This window comes from Alosa alosa, chromosome 16 (assembly GCF_017589495.1).
Source record: "Alosa alosa isolate M-15738 ecotype Scorff River chromosome 16, AALO_Geno_1.1, whole genome shotgun sequence".
NCBI classification, from domain to species: Eukaryota; Metazoa; Chordata; class Actinopteri; order Clupeiformes; family Clupeidae; genus Alosa; species Alosa alosa.
The window spans coordinates 29,145,455-29,162,220 of record NC_063204.1 but is presented as its reverse complement, the minus strand read 5'-3'; the positions used below and the strand labels follow the sequence as shown (position 1 = coordinate 29,162,220).

The 16,766-nt window shown below is 43.0% G+C and overlaps 1 protein-coding gene across 1 annotated transcript; it reads right to left on the bottom strand.

The window, feature by feature from the left end:
- Positions 1–10,440: 10,440 nt before the first annotated feature.
- Positions 10,441–12,029, bottom strand: LOC125309166 (putative nuclease HARBI1). Its single transcript, XM_048265891.1, is given in 4 exon segments — positions 10,441–10,575; positions 10,771–10,883; positions 11,641–11,714; positions 11,716–12,029. Coding segments are annotated over 4 exon segments (636 nt in total).
- Between the last annotated feature and the right edge of the window lie 4,737 nt (positions 12,030–16,766).

The window sequence follows — 16,766 nt, the reverse complement described above, 5'->3', positions numbered from 1 at the left end:
CGAGACTATGAGACTCGACATCTTATGAAGCCAAGAACCTGACTGTTTGTAACTGTTTGCGTCCGGTTTCTTGTGCTTTTTTTACTGAGGGTAATCATATTAATCATTGATATCAATTGCAACACCCAGAGGAATAAAAATCAATTTTACAAAATTGGGGAATGCCGCGATCGGCGGACTTTGACCTACACACGCAGTAGCCGCGCGTCCACGGACTCTAATCATGTATATACTGAGCACTGCATTAATAAAAGCGTCTCCTCCGTGGCACACATAGGAAAGGCAGCGCTGTGCTATATAGCACTTTAAGAAATGCATCGCCGGTTCGAATCCGGCCTGATGCACCGGCCCCGTTAAGGCCGTTTCCGCTGTCTCGCGTTGTTTTACGCGATGCCGCCCTCTGGTCATCGCATGTCGATCGCCCGCAACATCTTATGAAGCCAAGAACCTGACTGTTTGTAACTTTTTGCGTCCTGTTTCTTGTGCTTTTTTTACTGAGGGTAATCATATTAATCATTGATATCAATTGCAACACCCAGAGGAATAAAAATCAATTTTACAAAATTGGGGAATGCAGCGATTCGCGGACTTTCACCTACACAAGTATTAGCGACTATGAGACTATGAGACTCCCGACATCTTATGAAGCCAAGAACCTGACTGTTTGTAACTGTTTTGCGTCCGGTTTCTTGTACTTTTTACTGAGGGTAATCATATTAATCATTGATATCAATTGCAACACCCAGAGGAATAAAAATCAATTTTACAAAATTGGGGAATGCGCGATCGGGCGGACTTTGACATTAATACGCGGTAGCCGGCGTCCGCGAGACTCTAATCATGTATATACTGAGCACTGCATTAATCAGCGTCTCCTCCATTGGCACACATAGGAAAGGCAGCGCTGTGCTATATAGCACTTTAAAATGCATCGCCCGGTTCGAATCCGGCATGATGCACCGCCCCGTTAAGGCGTTTCCGCTGTCTCAGCGTTGTTTTCGATGTCGCTTCTCTGGTCATTGCATGTCTAGCGTTAACATCTTATGAAGCCAAGAACCTGACTGTTTGTAACTTTTTGCGTCCTGTTTCTTGTGCTTTTTTTTACTGAGGGTAAATCATATTAATCATTGATATCAATCGACAACACCCAGAGGAATAAAAATCAATTTTTACAAAATTGGGGAAAGCCTGCGGACTTTGACCTACACAAGCAGTAGCTGTTTGACTATGAGACTGACATCTTATGAAGCCAAGAACCTGACTGTTTGTAACTATTTGCGTCCGGTTTCTTGTGCTTTTTTACTGAGGGTAATCATATTAATCATTGATATCAATTGCAACACCCAGAGGAATAAAAATCAATTTTACAAAATTGGGAATGCGATCTGCGGACTTTGACCTACACAAGCGGAGCCCGGCGCCACGAGACTATGAGACTCCCATACTGACATCTTATGAAGCCAAGAACCTGACTGTTTGTAACTGTTTGCGTCCGGTTTCTTGTGCTTTTTTACTGAGGGTAATCATATTAATCATTGATATCAATAACACCCGCCCAGAGGAAAAAAATCAATTTTACAAAATTGGGGAATGCCGCTGATCGGCGGACTTTGACCTACACACGCAGTAGCCGGCGTCGCGAGACTCTAATCATGTATATACTGAGCACTGCATTAATCAGCGTCTCCTCCGTGGCATAATATAGGAAAAGGCAGCTGTGCTATATAGCACTTTAAGAAATGCATCGCCCGGTTCGAATCTGGCCTGATGCACCGCCCCGTTAAGGCGTTTCTGCTGTCTCCGCGTTGTTTTAAGCGATGCAGCCCTCTGGTCATCTGATGTCGACGCTCCAGAACATCTTATGAAGCCAAGAACCTGACTGTTTGTAACTGTTTGCGTCCTGTTTCTTGTGCTTTTTTACTGAGGGTAATCATATTAATCATTGATATCAATTGCAACACCCAGAGGAATAAAAATCAATTTTACAAAATTGGGGAATGCCGCGATCTGCGGACTTTGACCTACACAAGCAGTAGCCGGCGTCACGAGACTATGAGACTCCCGCGACATCTTATGAAGCCAAGAACCTGACTGTTTGTAACTGTTTGCGTCCGGTTTCTTGTGCTTTTTTTACTGAGGGTAATCATATTAATCATTGATATCAATTGCAACACCCAGAGGAATAAAAATCAATTTTACAAAATTGGGGAAGCCATTGGCACACATAGGACTTTCACCTACACAAGCCTGAGATTAAAGGCGTTTTCGGCGTTGCCAGCGATGGTGGACTATGAGACTATGAAGCCAAGAACCTGACATCTTTTTTTTATGAAGCCAAGAACCTGACTGTTTGTAACTGTTTTGACATCGCCAGAACCTGACTGTTTTAACTGTTTGCGTATTTCTTATTTTACTGAGGGTAATCATATTAATCATTGATATCAATTGCAACACCCAGAGGAATAAAAATCAATTTTACAAAATTGGGGAATGCCGCGATCGGCGGACTTTGACTTACACACGCAGTAGCCGGCGTCACGAGACTCTAATCATGTATATACTGAGCACTGCATTAATCAGCGTCTCCTCCGTGGCACACATAGGAAAGGCAGCGCTGTGCTATATAGGACTTTAAGAAATGCATCGCCGGTTCGAATCTGGCCTGATGCACCGGCCCCGTTAAGGCCGTTTCTGCTGTCTCACGTTGTTTTACGCGATGCCGCCCTCTGGTCATCGCATGTCGATCGCCCGCAACATCTTATGAAGCCAAGAACCTGACTGTTTGTAACTGTTTGCATCCTGTTTCTTGTGCTTTTTTACTGAGGGTAATCATATTAATCATTGATATCAATTGCAACACCCAGAGGAATAAAAATCAATTTTACAAAATTGGGGAATGCCGCGATCTGCGGACTTTGACCTACACAAGCAGTAGCCGGCGTCACGAGACTATGAAACTCCCGCGACATCTTATGAAGCCAAGAACCTGACTGTTTGTAACTGTTTGCGTCCGGTTTCTTGTGCTTTTTTTACTGAGGGTAATCATATTAATCATTGATATCAATTGCAACACCCAGAGGAATAAAAATCAATTTTACAAAATTGGGGAATGCCGCCGATCGGACTTTGACCTACACACGAGTAGCCGGGCGTCACGCGAGACTCTAATCATGTATATACTGAGCACTGCATTAATCAGCGTCTCCTCCGTGGCACACATAGGAAAGGCAGCGCTGTGCTATATAGCACTTTAAGAAATGCATCGCCGGTTCGAATCCGGCCTGATGCACCGGCCCCGTTAAGGCCGTTTCCGCTGTCTCGCGTTGTTTTACGCGATGCCGCCCTCTGGTCATCGCATGTCGATCGCCCGCAACATCTTATGAAGCCAAGAACCTGACTGTTTGTAACTTTTTGCGTCCTGTTTCTTGTGCTTTTTTTTACTGAGGGTAATCATATTAATCATTGATATCAATTGCAACACCCAGAGGAATAAAAATCAATTTTACAAAATTGGGGAATGCCGCGATCTGCGGACTTTCACCTACACAAGCAGTAGCCGGCGTCACGAGACTATGAGACTCCCGCGACATCTTATGAAGCCAAGAACCTGACTGTTTGTAACTGTTTGCGTCCGATTTCTTGTACTTTTTTTACTGAGGGTAATCATATTAATCATTGATATCAATTGCAACACCCAGAGGAATAAAAATCAATTTGACAAAATTGGGGAATGCCGCGATCGGCGGACTTTGACTTACACACGCAGTAGCCGGCGTCACGAGACTCTAATCATGTATATACTGAGTACTGCATTAATCAGCGTCTCCTCCGTGGCACACATAGGAAAGGCAGCGCTGTGCTATATAGCACTTTAAGAAATGCATCGCCGGCTCGAATCCGGCCTGATGCACCGGCCCCGTTAAGGCCGTTTCCGCTGTCTCGCGTTGTTTTACGCGATGCCGCCCTCTGGTCATTGCATGCATGATCGCCCAGAACATCTTATGAAGCCAAGAACCTGACTGTTTGTAACTTTTGCGCCCCTGTTTCTTGTGCTTTTTTTTACTGAGGGTAATCATATTAATCATTGATATCAATTGCAACACCCAGAGGAATAAAAATCAATTTTACAAAATTGGGGAATGCCGCGATCTGCGGACTTTGACCTACACAAGCAGTAGCCGGCGTCACGAGACTATGAGACTCCCGCGACATCTTATGAAGCCAAGAACCTGACTGTTTGTAACTGTTTGCGTCCGGTTTCTTGTGCTTTTTTTACTGAGGGTAATCATATTAATCATTGATATCAATTGCAACACCCAGAGGAATAAAAATCAATTTTACAAAATTGGGGAATGCCGCGATCTGCGGACTTTCACCTACACAAGCAGTAGCCGGCGTCACGAGACTATGAGACTCCCGCGACATCTTATGAAGCCAAGAACCTGACTGTTTGTAACTGTTTGCGTCCGATTTCTTGTGCTTTTTTTTACTGAGGGTAATCATATTAATCATTGATATAAATTGCAACACCCAGAGGAATAAAAATCAATTTTACAAAATTGGGGAATGCCGCGATCTGCGGACTTTGACCTACACAAGCAGTAGCCGGCGTCACGAGACTATGAGACTCCCGCGACATCTTATGAAGCCAAGAACCTGACTGTTTGTAACTGTTTGCGTCCGGTTTCTTGTGCTTTTTTTACTGAGGGTAATCATATTAATCATTGATATCAATTGCAACACCCAGAGGAATAAAAAAATCAATTTGACAAAATTGGGAATGCGCGATCGGCGGACTTTGACCTACTACTGCGCAGTAGCCGCGTCACGAGACTCTAATCATGTATATACTGAGCACTGCATTAATCAGCGTCTCCTCCGTGGCACACATAGGAAAGGCAGCGCTGTGCTATATAGCACTTTAAGAAATGCATCGCCGGTTCGAATCCGGCCTGATGCACCGGCCCCGTTAAGGCCGTTTCCGCTGTCTCGCGTTGTTTTACGCGATGCCGCCCTCTGGTCATCGCATGTCGAACGCCCGCAACATCTTATGAAGCCAAGAACCTGACTGTTTGTAACTTTTTGCGTCCTGTTTCTTGTGCTTTTTTTACTGAGGGTAATCATATTAATCATTGATATCAATTGCAACACCCAGAGGAATAAAAATCAATTTTACAAAATTGGGGAATGCCGCGATCTGCGGACTTTGACCTACACAAGCAGTAGCCGGCGTCACGAGACTATGAGACTCCCGCGACATCTTATGAAGCCAAGAACCTGACTGTTTGTAACTGTTTGCGTCCGGTTTCTTGTGCTTTTTTTACTGAGGGTAATCATATTAATCATTGATATCAATTGCAACACCCAGAGGAATAAAAATCAATTTTACAAAATTGGAAAATGCCGCGATCTGCGGACTTTCACCTACACAAGCGGTAGCCGGCGTCCACGAGACTATGAGACTCCTAGCGACATCTTATGAAGCCAAGAACCTGACTGTTTGTAACTGTTTGCGTCCGGTTTCTTGTGCTTTTTTACTGAGGGTAATCATATTAATCATTGATATCAATTGCAACACCCAGAGGAATAAAAATCAATTTTACAAAATTGGGGAATGCCGCGATCGGCGGACTTTGACCTACACACGCAGTAGCCGGCGTCACGAGACTCTAATCATGTATATACTGAGCACTGCATTAATCAGCGTCTCCTCCGTGGCACACATAGGAAAGGCAGCGCTGTGCTATATAGCACTTTAAGAAATGCATCGCCGGTTCGAATCTGGCCTGATGCACCGGCCCCGTTAAGGCCGTTTCTGCTGTCTGGCGTTGTTTTGCCGAGCGATGCGCCCTCTGGTCATCGCGTGTCGACGCCCGCCAACATCTTATGAAGCCAAGAACCTGACTGTTTGTAACTGTTTGCATCCTGTTTCTTGTGCTTTTTTACTGAGGGTAATCATATTATTCATTGATATCAACTGCAACACCCAGAGGAATAAAAATACATTTTACAAAATAGGGGAATGCCGCGATCTGCGGACTTTGACCTACATACGCAGTAGCCGGCGTCACAAGACTCTATGAGACTCCCGTGACATCTTATGAAGCCAAGAATCTGACTGTTTGTAACTGTTTGCGTCCTGTTTCTTGTGCTTTTTTACTGAGGGCAATCCTATTAATCATTGATATCAATTGCAACACTCATTAGAGCACAGCGCACGTTCCATGAATGAAGGAAAGGCCTTGTCTCGCAATAAACAGCTGGAAATTCCAACACTTTTTCAACTACACGAAACTTTACAGTGATCATCAAATACCCTCTAGATCTAAATGCCCATCAGTCTCAACATTTAACTATATAATAAAAGTAAAAAAGTAAATTAAATCTCATACCAAAACCGAAAATCGTCTGCGTTTGATAGCCGCTCCAAACAAAATGCATGTCTCACAATAACGTAGAAAAGGTCTACCTCGAATAAGCCTACCTCAAATAAATACCTGTGCTTTGCGCAGCCTAAGTAAATAGCAGACGCCGGACATAATTTAGGATTTACGGAAAGTATGCCATCATACGATGTTGGACGCCTGGCGATTCTCTGGCCGTCTACTGTGCCTCTGACTCCGCTGCCTCATTTGGATGGTAACTCCACAGGTGAGCGCGAAGATTGGATGTTGTGGATGCGCAAGTAAACTGTTTTTTTGCTGAGTCCGCAGACAACATTCTCTTTAACGGTTACTTCACCATCTGCGGTGTACAACTCAAAGTAAAGACACATTTTAGATGAGTTGGGGACGTAATTGTCAGCTCAGGCTGACCGTTCTGTGCGTTATCTTCAATACTATCTTCAATAATATTGAATATCTTCAATATTATTTTCAAAACAGGGTGGCTATTGAGGGCTCTGGCTCCAGTCATTATTGTGGCTACTGGCTATTATTGGCTTGATTTGGTCATGGGCCAACGCTAGAATACGTTTAGAGCACCCGCTATGAGATGGCAAACAATACAATAAAAAACAAACCAATCATAGACTGTAAAAATGTGCTACACTTGGCACTAAAAACCGAATAGTTTATTTATAGTTCGACTACGGATATTTCACGTCATGTTCGAATGCATATTTGCAGCAGGACAGCAGGCAGACCGCTCTGAGTTAGAGCCGCTGTTATCCAATGAAATTAATTTGCGCTTCAGGGCGACTTCACTCGGACTCCATGCGCGTTCCCGAGCAACTTTTTCTTCTTCTTGTTATGAGGCAAGGACTTTATGTGGATTATCACCACCCTCTTACTGGAGGATGACTGTCTTTTTACAGAATATCCAATAAAAATCGACGTTGGTCCATGCGTCATTTCCAGCTTTGTAACTTGGCGCATGGTCAGAGCCGACTGGCTGGATCGAACCCCAGTGTTCAAGATGGCGTTGACTATGAATTGGCCGGATTTACTAGCCTAGCCTCCACCATTCATTTGTATGGAGGGCGGGACTTAGTCACTCTCTCCAGTTATATATAAAATACCTCCATGGTTGTGTCTTATCTAGTATTATCCATCTAGCTATGTGGTATTAGCCATCTAGCTAGCTGACTGACTTTACCTTCATATTTAGGCCTATATATATATATCTCCGATCTAGTTTGGATCGCTTAGTTTTCGTGTGATGTTTCACAATATCTGCCACCTGATATATTAATATCCGCAAATTCCTTGTGTAGCCTGCAGCAGGAGCTGTTTGTTTTGGGGAGGGGGGCTTTTACTTTGACAGAGTGATTGACGGGACGAATAAAGTCTCGTGTCCGTGGCAAAGTATTCGTTTGATCTCGTTTGTCGTTCATTAACAAAAGGCAACACCTGTGCTTTTGCCGAGTCGTCGCTGGTAGAATACTTGTCCTCAGTTCAGCAACGAAGCATAGCATCTCGTCTAGGACGACTACTGTGGTGGTTTAGAGCTTTCATACAGGTAGTGATGGGTAAATGAAGCCTCGAGCGCTACTCGGCACATTTCCCTAATGTGCCGAGTAATGTGCTGAAGCTTCGAAACATGGAAGACAAGGAAAACACAGCGACATCTGGTGGTTTGCATACATTATCGCAGCCACGGACTAGTGAAAAGAATGCCTACAACGTTCAACACAATGCCAAAGCTTCGAAATGTTCTCATTCATTACATTAAAAGTGTTGCAAGACATTTGCATTTCTGTTTGTCTCAATTCAATACAATAAAATACGATTAGGCAACATAATCCCGTCACTCGTTATCACGTGAAGATTGGTGTTTCCGCAGAGGCGTGAAATCATGTGTTATCTCAGTCAATGATCCAATCGGTCTCCCATCCACTTAACGACCGCAGTAGACACTACTTAGCTTCTGAACCAGGACGAAGTATTATCAACTAGCCTGGCTAGCGCCACCACTTCTCAATGAGACGTGGTCTGGGAACCAAACGTTCATTTTCTCGTATTTGAAAAAAATGCCCAGATCCGTTTATTGGGTGCCACGGATGTCTATCAAATGCGTCTGTGCATAGCTCATCATCGTCTTGCTTTCCCCCCTGTTCTGTGATTGGTTCCCTCCAGGTCTCCAGGCTGCCTTAGCAGCGTGAATCAAATCGCGCGCAAGGCAGCATGGGAACACCCAGGCTACTAACTAACATCAGTTCAGTCGTAACAACTGCTACTTTTTAACAACTGTTACAGTGCGAGCTGCATCCACACGGAGGTTGGACTGCTTTACGCAGGGGTTCGGGAATTTATGTCAACAGCATTGCCATGACTGAGCAGGTACAAACATTTGAAGTTTACACCTACTGCATTCATAGCGCATGGTTGTAGTTTACTAACTATGGTTGTATCTGTTTTAGGAACGACTGTATTGGTATTGATAATAGCCACTATTTTGTCTTGGTTTATTTTCGTTCTGTTTGTTTCTTTTACTGAGTGCCACACTGATTTTGTCCATACTGGTGTTTGAAGGCCTATGTTTGGCCCGTTGCAAGGGGTTGCGCTGTAGTCTACGTTGAAACTAAACTTTAAAATCATAGATAAGTAGGCTACCATACTACCATAAGTATTTCCATACGGGAGACTGTTACTATGGAGGCATAGGGGTCTATGCTTCCGGCGGTATAAGTTCATAGAGTTACTGACGGCTATTTCCTGATTTAGCACATAGCCTACACACGATACATGCATACGGGAAACTGTTACTCCTGGGCATAGTGTCTATGCTTCCGGCTGTATTAGTTCATAGAGTTACTGACGGCTGCTTAGTGCATTCACACGGTATTTCCATACGGGAGACTGTTACTCCGGGGGCATAGGGTCTATATGCTCCTGGCGGTATTAGTTCATAGATTTACTAACGGGTTTACCCATTGACTTAGCGCATCCATAGTGGAAACTGGTACTCCTGAGCCATAGGGTTCTATGACTCGTTGTATAGGTTGAATTAGATTTGCTATAACTTTGTGCTTAGTACACTTACACTGTGAACATTTAGCAGACTCTTAAAGTATCTGTGATACCCTCAGACCTAAGCTTTAAGTACTACATTAATCCCGAGAAGGTAAATCTTAAGCAGGGCTTAAATGTTTGCTGTGGTCACCCTTGTTTGCTCAGCTTGTAGTGCACCTTACCTTGGCTCAGGCCATTTTTTTGCTGTGCTGTAAATCATACATTTCCTGTTCTTTTGTTTTCTTTTGTGTCCTGTGTGCCACTATTTATTGTGAGGTGACCCCGTCCTGGGGCCTATTGCACAAAACTAGGATAAGGGATTAAGCCGGGATATCTTGGTTATCCTGGCTCAATTTATCCATGATCCAGTTGCACAAAAGCGGGATAGGGGGCAGCAGGATATGTTATGGTATAAGTTACCATGGCGACTTATTCTGTGAAGCTAGCCTGCTCCAGACCAGGCTAAGTTCCAGGATCTATTTAATCTCATCCCTTATCTCAGTCAACAGTCACCGCGAACGGAAACCAAGAGTTATTCCACTGCCCCACTACACGTTTTCACATACAATTATTACACCCACTGTTATTATTTAAATGTTTGTCATCATTCATTTCAATCATTTTGGATAAATTATGATTTTAGATGATGTTTCAATCATTCGATAATTTACATTTTCCCAAATTGCAGCATACACACCTTCACCGCATTCCGTTCTATATTAGGCTAGGCCACTGCTACCATAACTTCATACAACAGTTAAAGTAGCTGCGTCTCGACGTTGTTTGGCAACCATTCAGATAGAGGAAATATATTAATTGGCGGAAGAATGATAATCTAGGAATAACTCGTTATATTCATAGTTGCTGTGCCTTTAGGCCTACTTTATGAAACTTTGCCACACTAGAGAATTCACCTGTCAACACAAAATCTCATCATTACAACCTCAGAGTGATGTTCTCCACACAGCCATGATGTAAAAAGTGGTTATTAATAGGGGTTGTGTGGCTCACCTTGTGATAGGCGCTGATGGATGTCAGAGGTCCGAAAGACTCTGGAGTCATGGACTGAGCCAGGCCATTTTGCCACAACATTGCTGATTAGACAGTCAGCATTGCAGACAATCTGAAATCATTAGATGAGGACGATTAAACCAATCTGCTACATGACTCATTTATTCATGTTATTTTATCCCCTTCCGCTATTGATCCCCCCACCCCCCTCCATACTGAGGCACAGAAATACTACCAACATGTGTGGCAATTAGTTTATATTCTAGTCGATCACAGGCAATGGACAATATCAAAAGGTTCTGCTCACCTGAACATTGATGCTGTGGAAGGATTTTTGATTCACACAATCTGCCTCATTGGCACCTGAGGGGGATTTGATCCTTATGTGAGTGCAGTCCAATGCACCAATGACATTGGGGAAACTGACATTGACAGGGGTGGGCAAACTTTTTGGCTCAAGGGCCACACTGGGTTTTGAAAATTGGCCAGCGGGCCGCACAACAACCCCCCCCCCCACACACACATAAAAAAATACATTTTTTATAGCCTATAATTTAGTATGAAAAGTATTTCTTTTAAAATATTAATTTCTTAAAAATACTGCTAATTTTATGCTGTTTAACAAATGTACAAATTGTGCACTGTCGCTTTAATTCACGTTTATTTCTCAATGATCTTCTGCCTGCTACGGTATGGCCTTCTCACACTTTTTAAATGGTCAGTAGTGGGAACTACTGCTGCCTTCATGATTTCCTTTTAAAGGTTTCTTATAAGAAGGAGATGTCAATTATCAACAATGACAAGCCAGCTGGAACCTGCGGCGCTCTCTCCCTCTCGTGAGAGCAGGCGCGTTCCCAATTAAATGTTCACGTTAGATCTGCTGCAAAGGAGATAACTAAGAGTTAACTTAGTTTAACATGATGTTTTCACATTGACATTGTAAACGTTCTCTAAGGAGAGTGAAAAGCAGTTTGCAGTAAAGCTAACCAATGTCGTCTCTATCGCAGGAAAAAAATAGCGAGCAGCCTGATAACCAAATAAAATGCTCAGCGGGCCGGATGAAAGTGCGTGGCGGGCCGGATCCGGCCCGCGGCCCGCAGTTTGCCCACCCTGTAACACAAAGTAATGATATCCTACTATGAGTGTTAACAGTTGTCCTGTAATTTGTAGATCATCTTACCTGCAATCCTATAAAACTCCTCTTTGATGTCACGGAGTCTTCTGTGGCCAGGGAAGGTGATGAACACATCTGATAATGATGTTAAGCCGTTCTGCATCCCCCACGGAGTAAAGGAAGGCTCCACTAGCAAAGAAGCGCAAGCCCACACACACCATTTGCTCCACACTCAGTGCATGGCTCCGTGCTGTGCGGTTTTGAATCCTGGGACCCAGCAGTCTGCACAAATACCTGATTCCATCTGCTGAGAACCTGTACCTCTCATGTAGATGGTCATCAGGGAAGGCCAGTGGGTCCAACCGGTCCCTGAACACCCTCTCCTGCCTGAAGGCCCTCCTGAGCACAAGTGCTTCTTCATCCACCACATCTTGCAGGAATGGACACGCCATTGTCAGAGCAGAAAGGGGGTGTACGGGGGCGGGGCCCCCTCTATTGTGACCACCTGTATAGGCTGTTACATTCCTATTATGTCGTTAGGCTGATGTAACCGCAAATGGGGCACATGTTTGGCAAAATCTATCTTGCTGAATTGTTGTATATAACTATATGATTGCTGGGGGCCAAACAAAAATGGAATGGTCCTCTTTTTGATTTCAGCCTCCAGTGCAAGGTTTTCCATCTTTTTCTTCTTGTACTTTATTTCTACATCTGCCAGTTGTATTTGGCGCTGGAGGTGCTTGCCATACAACTGTCTGACAGCTTGTGAGTTCTGTGAATGCATGACAGTTAGCACAGCGGGAATCCTGCACGATTGAGTGTCCCTCCATTAATACTCACTATATTGCCAGGCAGGCTTTCCCCCTGTACAGCATCTGGGTCCTGTTACAGAAATGAGATTTAGTGATTGTGTGGCCTCCAAATGATGACTCCGCACCATTGTAGACTGAATAGTACTTTCACAGGCTTGACATGATACCTCATGCCTCCTGGAGTCCACAGAGATGGTCTCTTCATCATAGCGGTCATGTGCTGTTGCTGCTGCACTGGTGCCTTCACCCCATCACATTTAATCGGATTAATATTGAAGCTAGTAGACAACACATGCCAGGCCTACTGTAAGCCTTTGATGGAGTACTCACTGGATCAGCATCGTCTGGTGCTTGTGGCTCTAATAGCAACACAGCGCTGCCAGAAACTGCAAGGCAATAGTCAAACCAAAGTCAGACTGTCCAAATGGATTCAATATCAATGTAGTTGTATCCCATGTACAGCTGGAAGGACATACCTTGTATGAAGCTGGTGGCATCTCGGGAGGGACATACCCGTGCCTTGTTGGTGGGTTCTCTTTTTCACTGCTAAAACAGTACAGACAATGTGTGAGCAGGCACCTTCTGGGTACAATATATGCTTGTGCATAGTTAAGTATTAGTCAGGGCCCTTACCATTCTGCAGGATGTTCTTATATTTGATTTTGACTTGCTGCCACGTCCGCTTTGGCCCAGTCATGTTTAGTCTACATCACACACACACACACACACACACACACACAGACAGAGCAAACATAAGAAAAGACACTTTATCCCACAAGGAAATTCAATGGAGTCAGTGAGCAATTAAGCGGCCTTGGGTCCTTGAAAGACGCTATATAAATAGCAGTGATTATTATTATTATTGGCTCATCTATTTATGAAAGACTTACAGTCTGATGGAGTTACATTTACACAATTTCACTAATATCTGCACTCCATTTCGATTCATAATTCAACTGATTCATAATCAGTGTACAACCGCGTTTTTAGATATGTGAATTAACTATTTAAATTGTAATTGCGATGTTTCAGCGTTCAGTGTGCACTACTTACGCATTCAGGCGGTCGGCAATACTTTGCCACGGTTTTTCCCTGTGTTTGATCACTGTGGCAGTGTTGCCTTTTTTCTGGATATGCTTTGCATCCTTGTACGCCTCCATTAGGATTTGCGTCTCCAACGGCGAGAAGTATGCCGCTCGGTTTGGGTTTGCTATGGTGAATCAGTGAATCTGCGATCGGTGGCGGGGTCTATTTGAGGGAGCCGTGAGCGCACACTTATCCAGGATAGGTTTCACCTGGCTTGATGAATCCGTGTCTGCTCATCCTGGCTTGCTCGTTGTGCTGGCCTGTACGCTCTTGTTTCAGATTCATTGAGCGCAGCTCAGTAGCTTATCTCGGATGTCTTAATTCTGCTTTTGTGCAACGGACCCCAGGTTGATCTTTGTGGAGGCTCTTTGTAAACTTGAAGCCTATGTTGAGTGCCCTACCAAACTGTCATCATTGCGTATACAGAACTATACAGAACTTTTAGGATATTGAATTAATACATTTTGAATGTTTTTATTAGTCTCGTTCTAGAGACTGCTGGTGACACTTGACAATTTGGAAAATAAATATATTTTTGTATCAGTCTCAACTCGTTTCCTGCGTGCTTTGGTAATTCTTAGCTGTAGGTCACACTTGTAAACTTGTAGATAGCTCCGATAACGTTAGTTTCTCCATAAGACATTGGTAACCGGAAGTGTATACGGCTTATCGATATTCAAAATTATGTGAAATAGGCTAATGGTAGGCTATATCACGTGTAACCTTTCGGGAGCTAGCCCTTCAAAGTTCTTGTTCAAAAAGCTCTCGACCAAGGCCAGACCCTGCTGTGCTTTTGTGATCTTCCAGGACAAAACAATTCCAGTTTCAGGCCTAGCATCTGTATCTTAACACTGTTAAGAACTGAGGGAGTTCTACCTTAGACATGTTATCTTCACCATATTTTATGCTTTATTAAGACGCTGTGTGACAATTTTTAAAGAATGCTAAGAGCAAGATGCACTTACTGGGGTTTTCTTCAGGCTTGAGTAAAGCAATGAAGGTGCTACATGCTGTTACTTGCTTAGAGCATAATTAAACCACAAAACACAATGCTTATTATTTCACAGTTGTAAAGCAAAACCACAATCATTTGTAAACATTGTATGAAACAATTAAATTCACACATGCTACAACTCCTATTTCTTACTGTACATTACCACTACAGATGTATAATACTACCCTTTTTTCTATATTTCACGCAGTCATCGAAATAGAAGCATTTAAGTGTGTGTGTGTGTGTGACAATTCACATGAGCATACGGAGTAATGCACTCTGATACAGCACAATACAACCTTGACAGATTCAGACTGTGATGCATCTGGGTCCTTTCTCTTTCATGGCAATAATTTTTTTTTTTTACATAAAAATATGTATGCATACAAATGGACTGATTTTGGATCAGTTAAAGTCAAACATATGTATGAAAACAATGACAAATGTAAAACAGATGACACTTACCAGCCTAAAAGTGTTGACTGTGGCAGTATTAGACGGGCGGGCTTCCTGCTTCCATTGTACATAAAAGCACCTATTGAACTATTTAACAGAGAAACAGCTGAAGCAGAGCAGCTGGTAGGCCTATGTTATCCTTGCTGTTTTATGTGAAATTGCATTAACATGTTTTAAAAACTTTTTTATAATAATAGTCAGCATGCTCTTGAGTGAAAATATGTTGTTTAGATCATTAGAGTGCACCTGAGGATAGTATGATATGGGTTATGAGCAGTTATGGTAGACCAAGTTCATGAAGAGGGAATGCAGATTATCCTACATAATAAAATTATTTTATAGCAAAGCAGATCAGTGATTTCTGCATGCACTTAATAGCCTTGTCTTTTTGATGGTGTGACGTTTTGACGACTTGCTCCTGTTCAGTCTGAGGGTTGGTGTGACGGAGTACCGTCACTACATGTATGCGCTCTGAACTGCCTTACCAACGTGCCTGGCTCTTCAGCGTTGCGGTCAAGCTGCAGGTTTAGTGCCCCGGCGACCTTGGTTCAAGAACGGGTGGGGTCACTGCTCTCTCCCTTCGCTACAGTTGGCAAAAGCAATTGTTTTACATTTCACAATTTGGTGGTTCAAGGTTTTTGTGGTACATAAACTAATATGGAGGTGGTCAACAGTGCAGGATTATAGAACACACCGCACCAACCCATGGTGCTGTTTCAACTGTACTTTACTGCTGTACATGTGTTTATGAGCTAAATGGATGGTCCTTCCAAAAAATGTTTTGTCAAAAAAAAACATTTTTGTTGTTCTTCTAAATTGTGGTTTCAATATTGACCAACATGATTATGATTTTTTCCGTCATAGAGTTGTTTTGAAAAAGTTTTGAATTTCTGATTTTGCTCCACATTGAATATTTCTACAACACTTTCTCCACATCTTTGTTTTTGAAATCAATAATGTGGAACATGGAGTTAGTGGCACAGATCATAAAATTAAAGCCACACTATGCAGTTTTTTTAGCTTCATGTGCAAGTTTTTTAGCTTGATTTACGTAAGGGATAATGGACGACACGGTGGAATGTTCACATTGGAAATGAACTGTGAAGTAATGTTGTGTTCATTTCCTGTTACAATTTAAACATTTTAATCGCTAACACTGTCTTGTTTGTAGAACTACTTTCTTCCGACACATATCAACTAATTTCTCAACTTGCAGGACAAACTGCCCTTACTAGTTCTAAATGGATGGTTGCTACGGCCAAAAGCCAGTCGTTAGTTCTATCTCTCCCGTTGTCAAGCGGGCGTATCCCAAGATTCTGATGAACTTTAGCTTTGAAACATCGCTATTTAATTAGCCTGCTGTCATCCATCTAGCTGAAGCCACCTCAGTCATATGCTACAATGTTACTATGTTCTGAACGTCTGCATTTTACAGCTCGGATGCAACATGACGGTTCATTTAAACTTCACAACGAGTTCGGCGAATTAATATACAAGTGTGATATGGCCAAAAAAATGGATCTACTTCATAGGTGTGCAAATAACATACGGTTAATGGTCGTTCTAAATTACGTAGGACAATGGGGAAATATAGCCAAGCAGTGGAGTAACTTAATTTAACAGCTTCAGAGACTTTTTTTCGGGTTGAATGGTGGCCATCTCCCTTCTCCCTAGCGCCTGTGAGCGGAAAAACCACCCTTGCAACTGCGGGCCGACAGCCTCAGTGTCAGGAAGTATAACGAGTGTAACAAATTGCTTTACTGCATTCAAATACACATAGACGCCAGGCACCGGAAAAGGTAGCGATGGAGTTTCTCAGACAAAACAAAAACCGAGAAAAC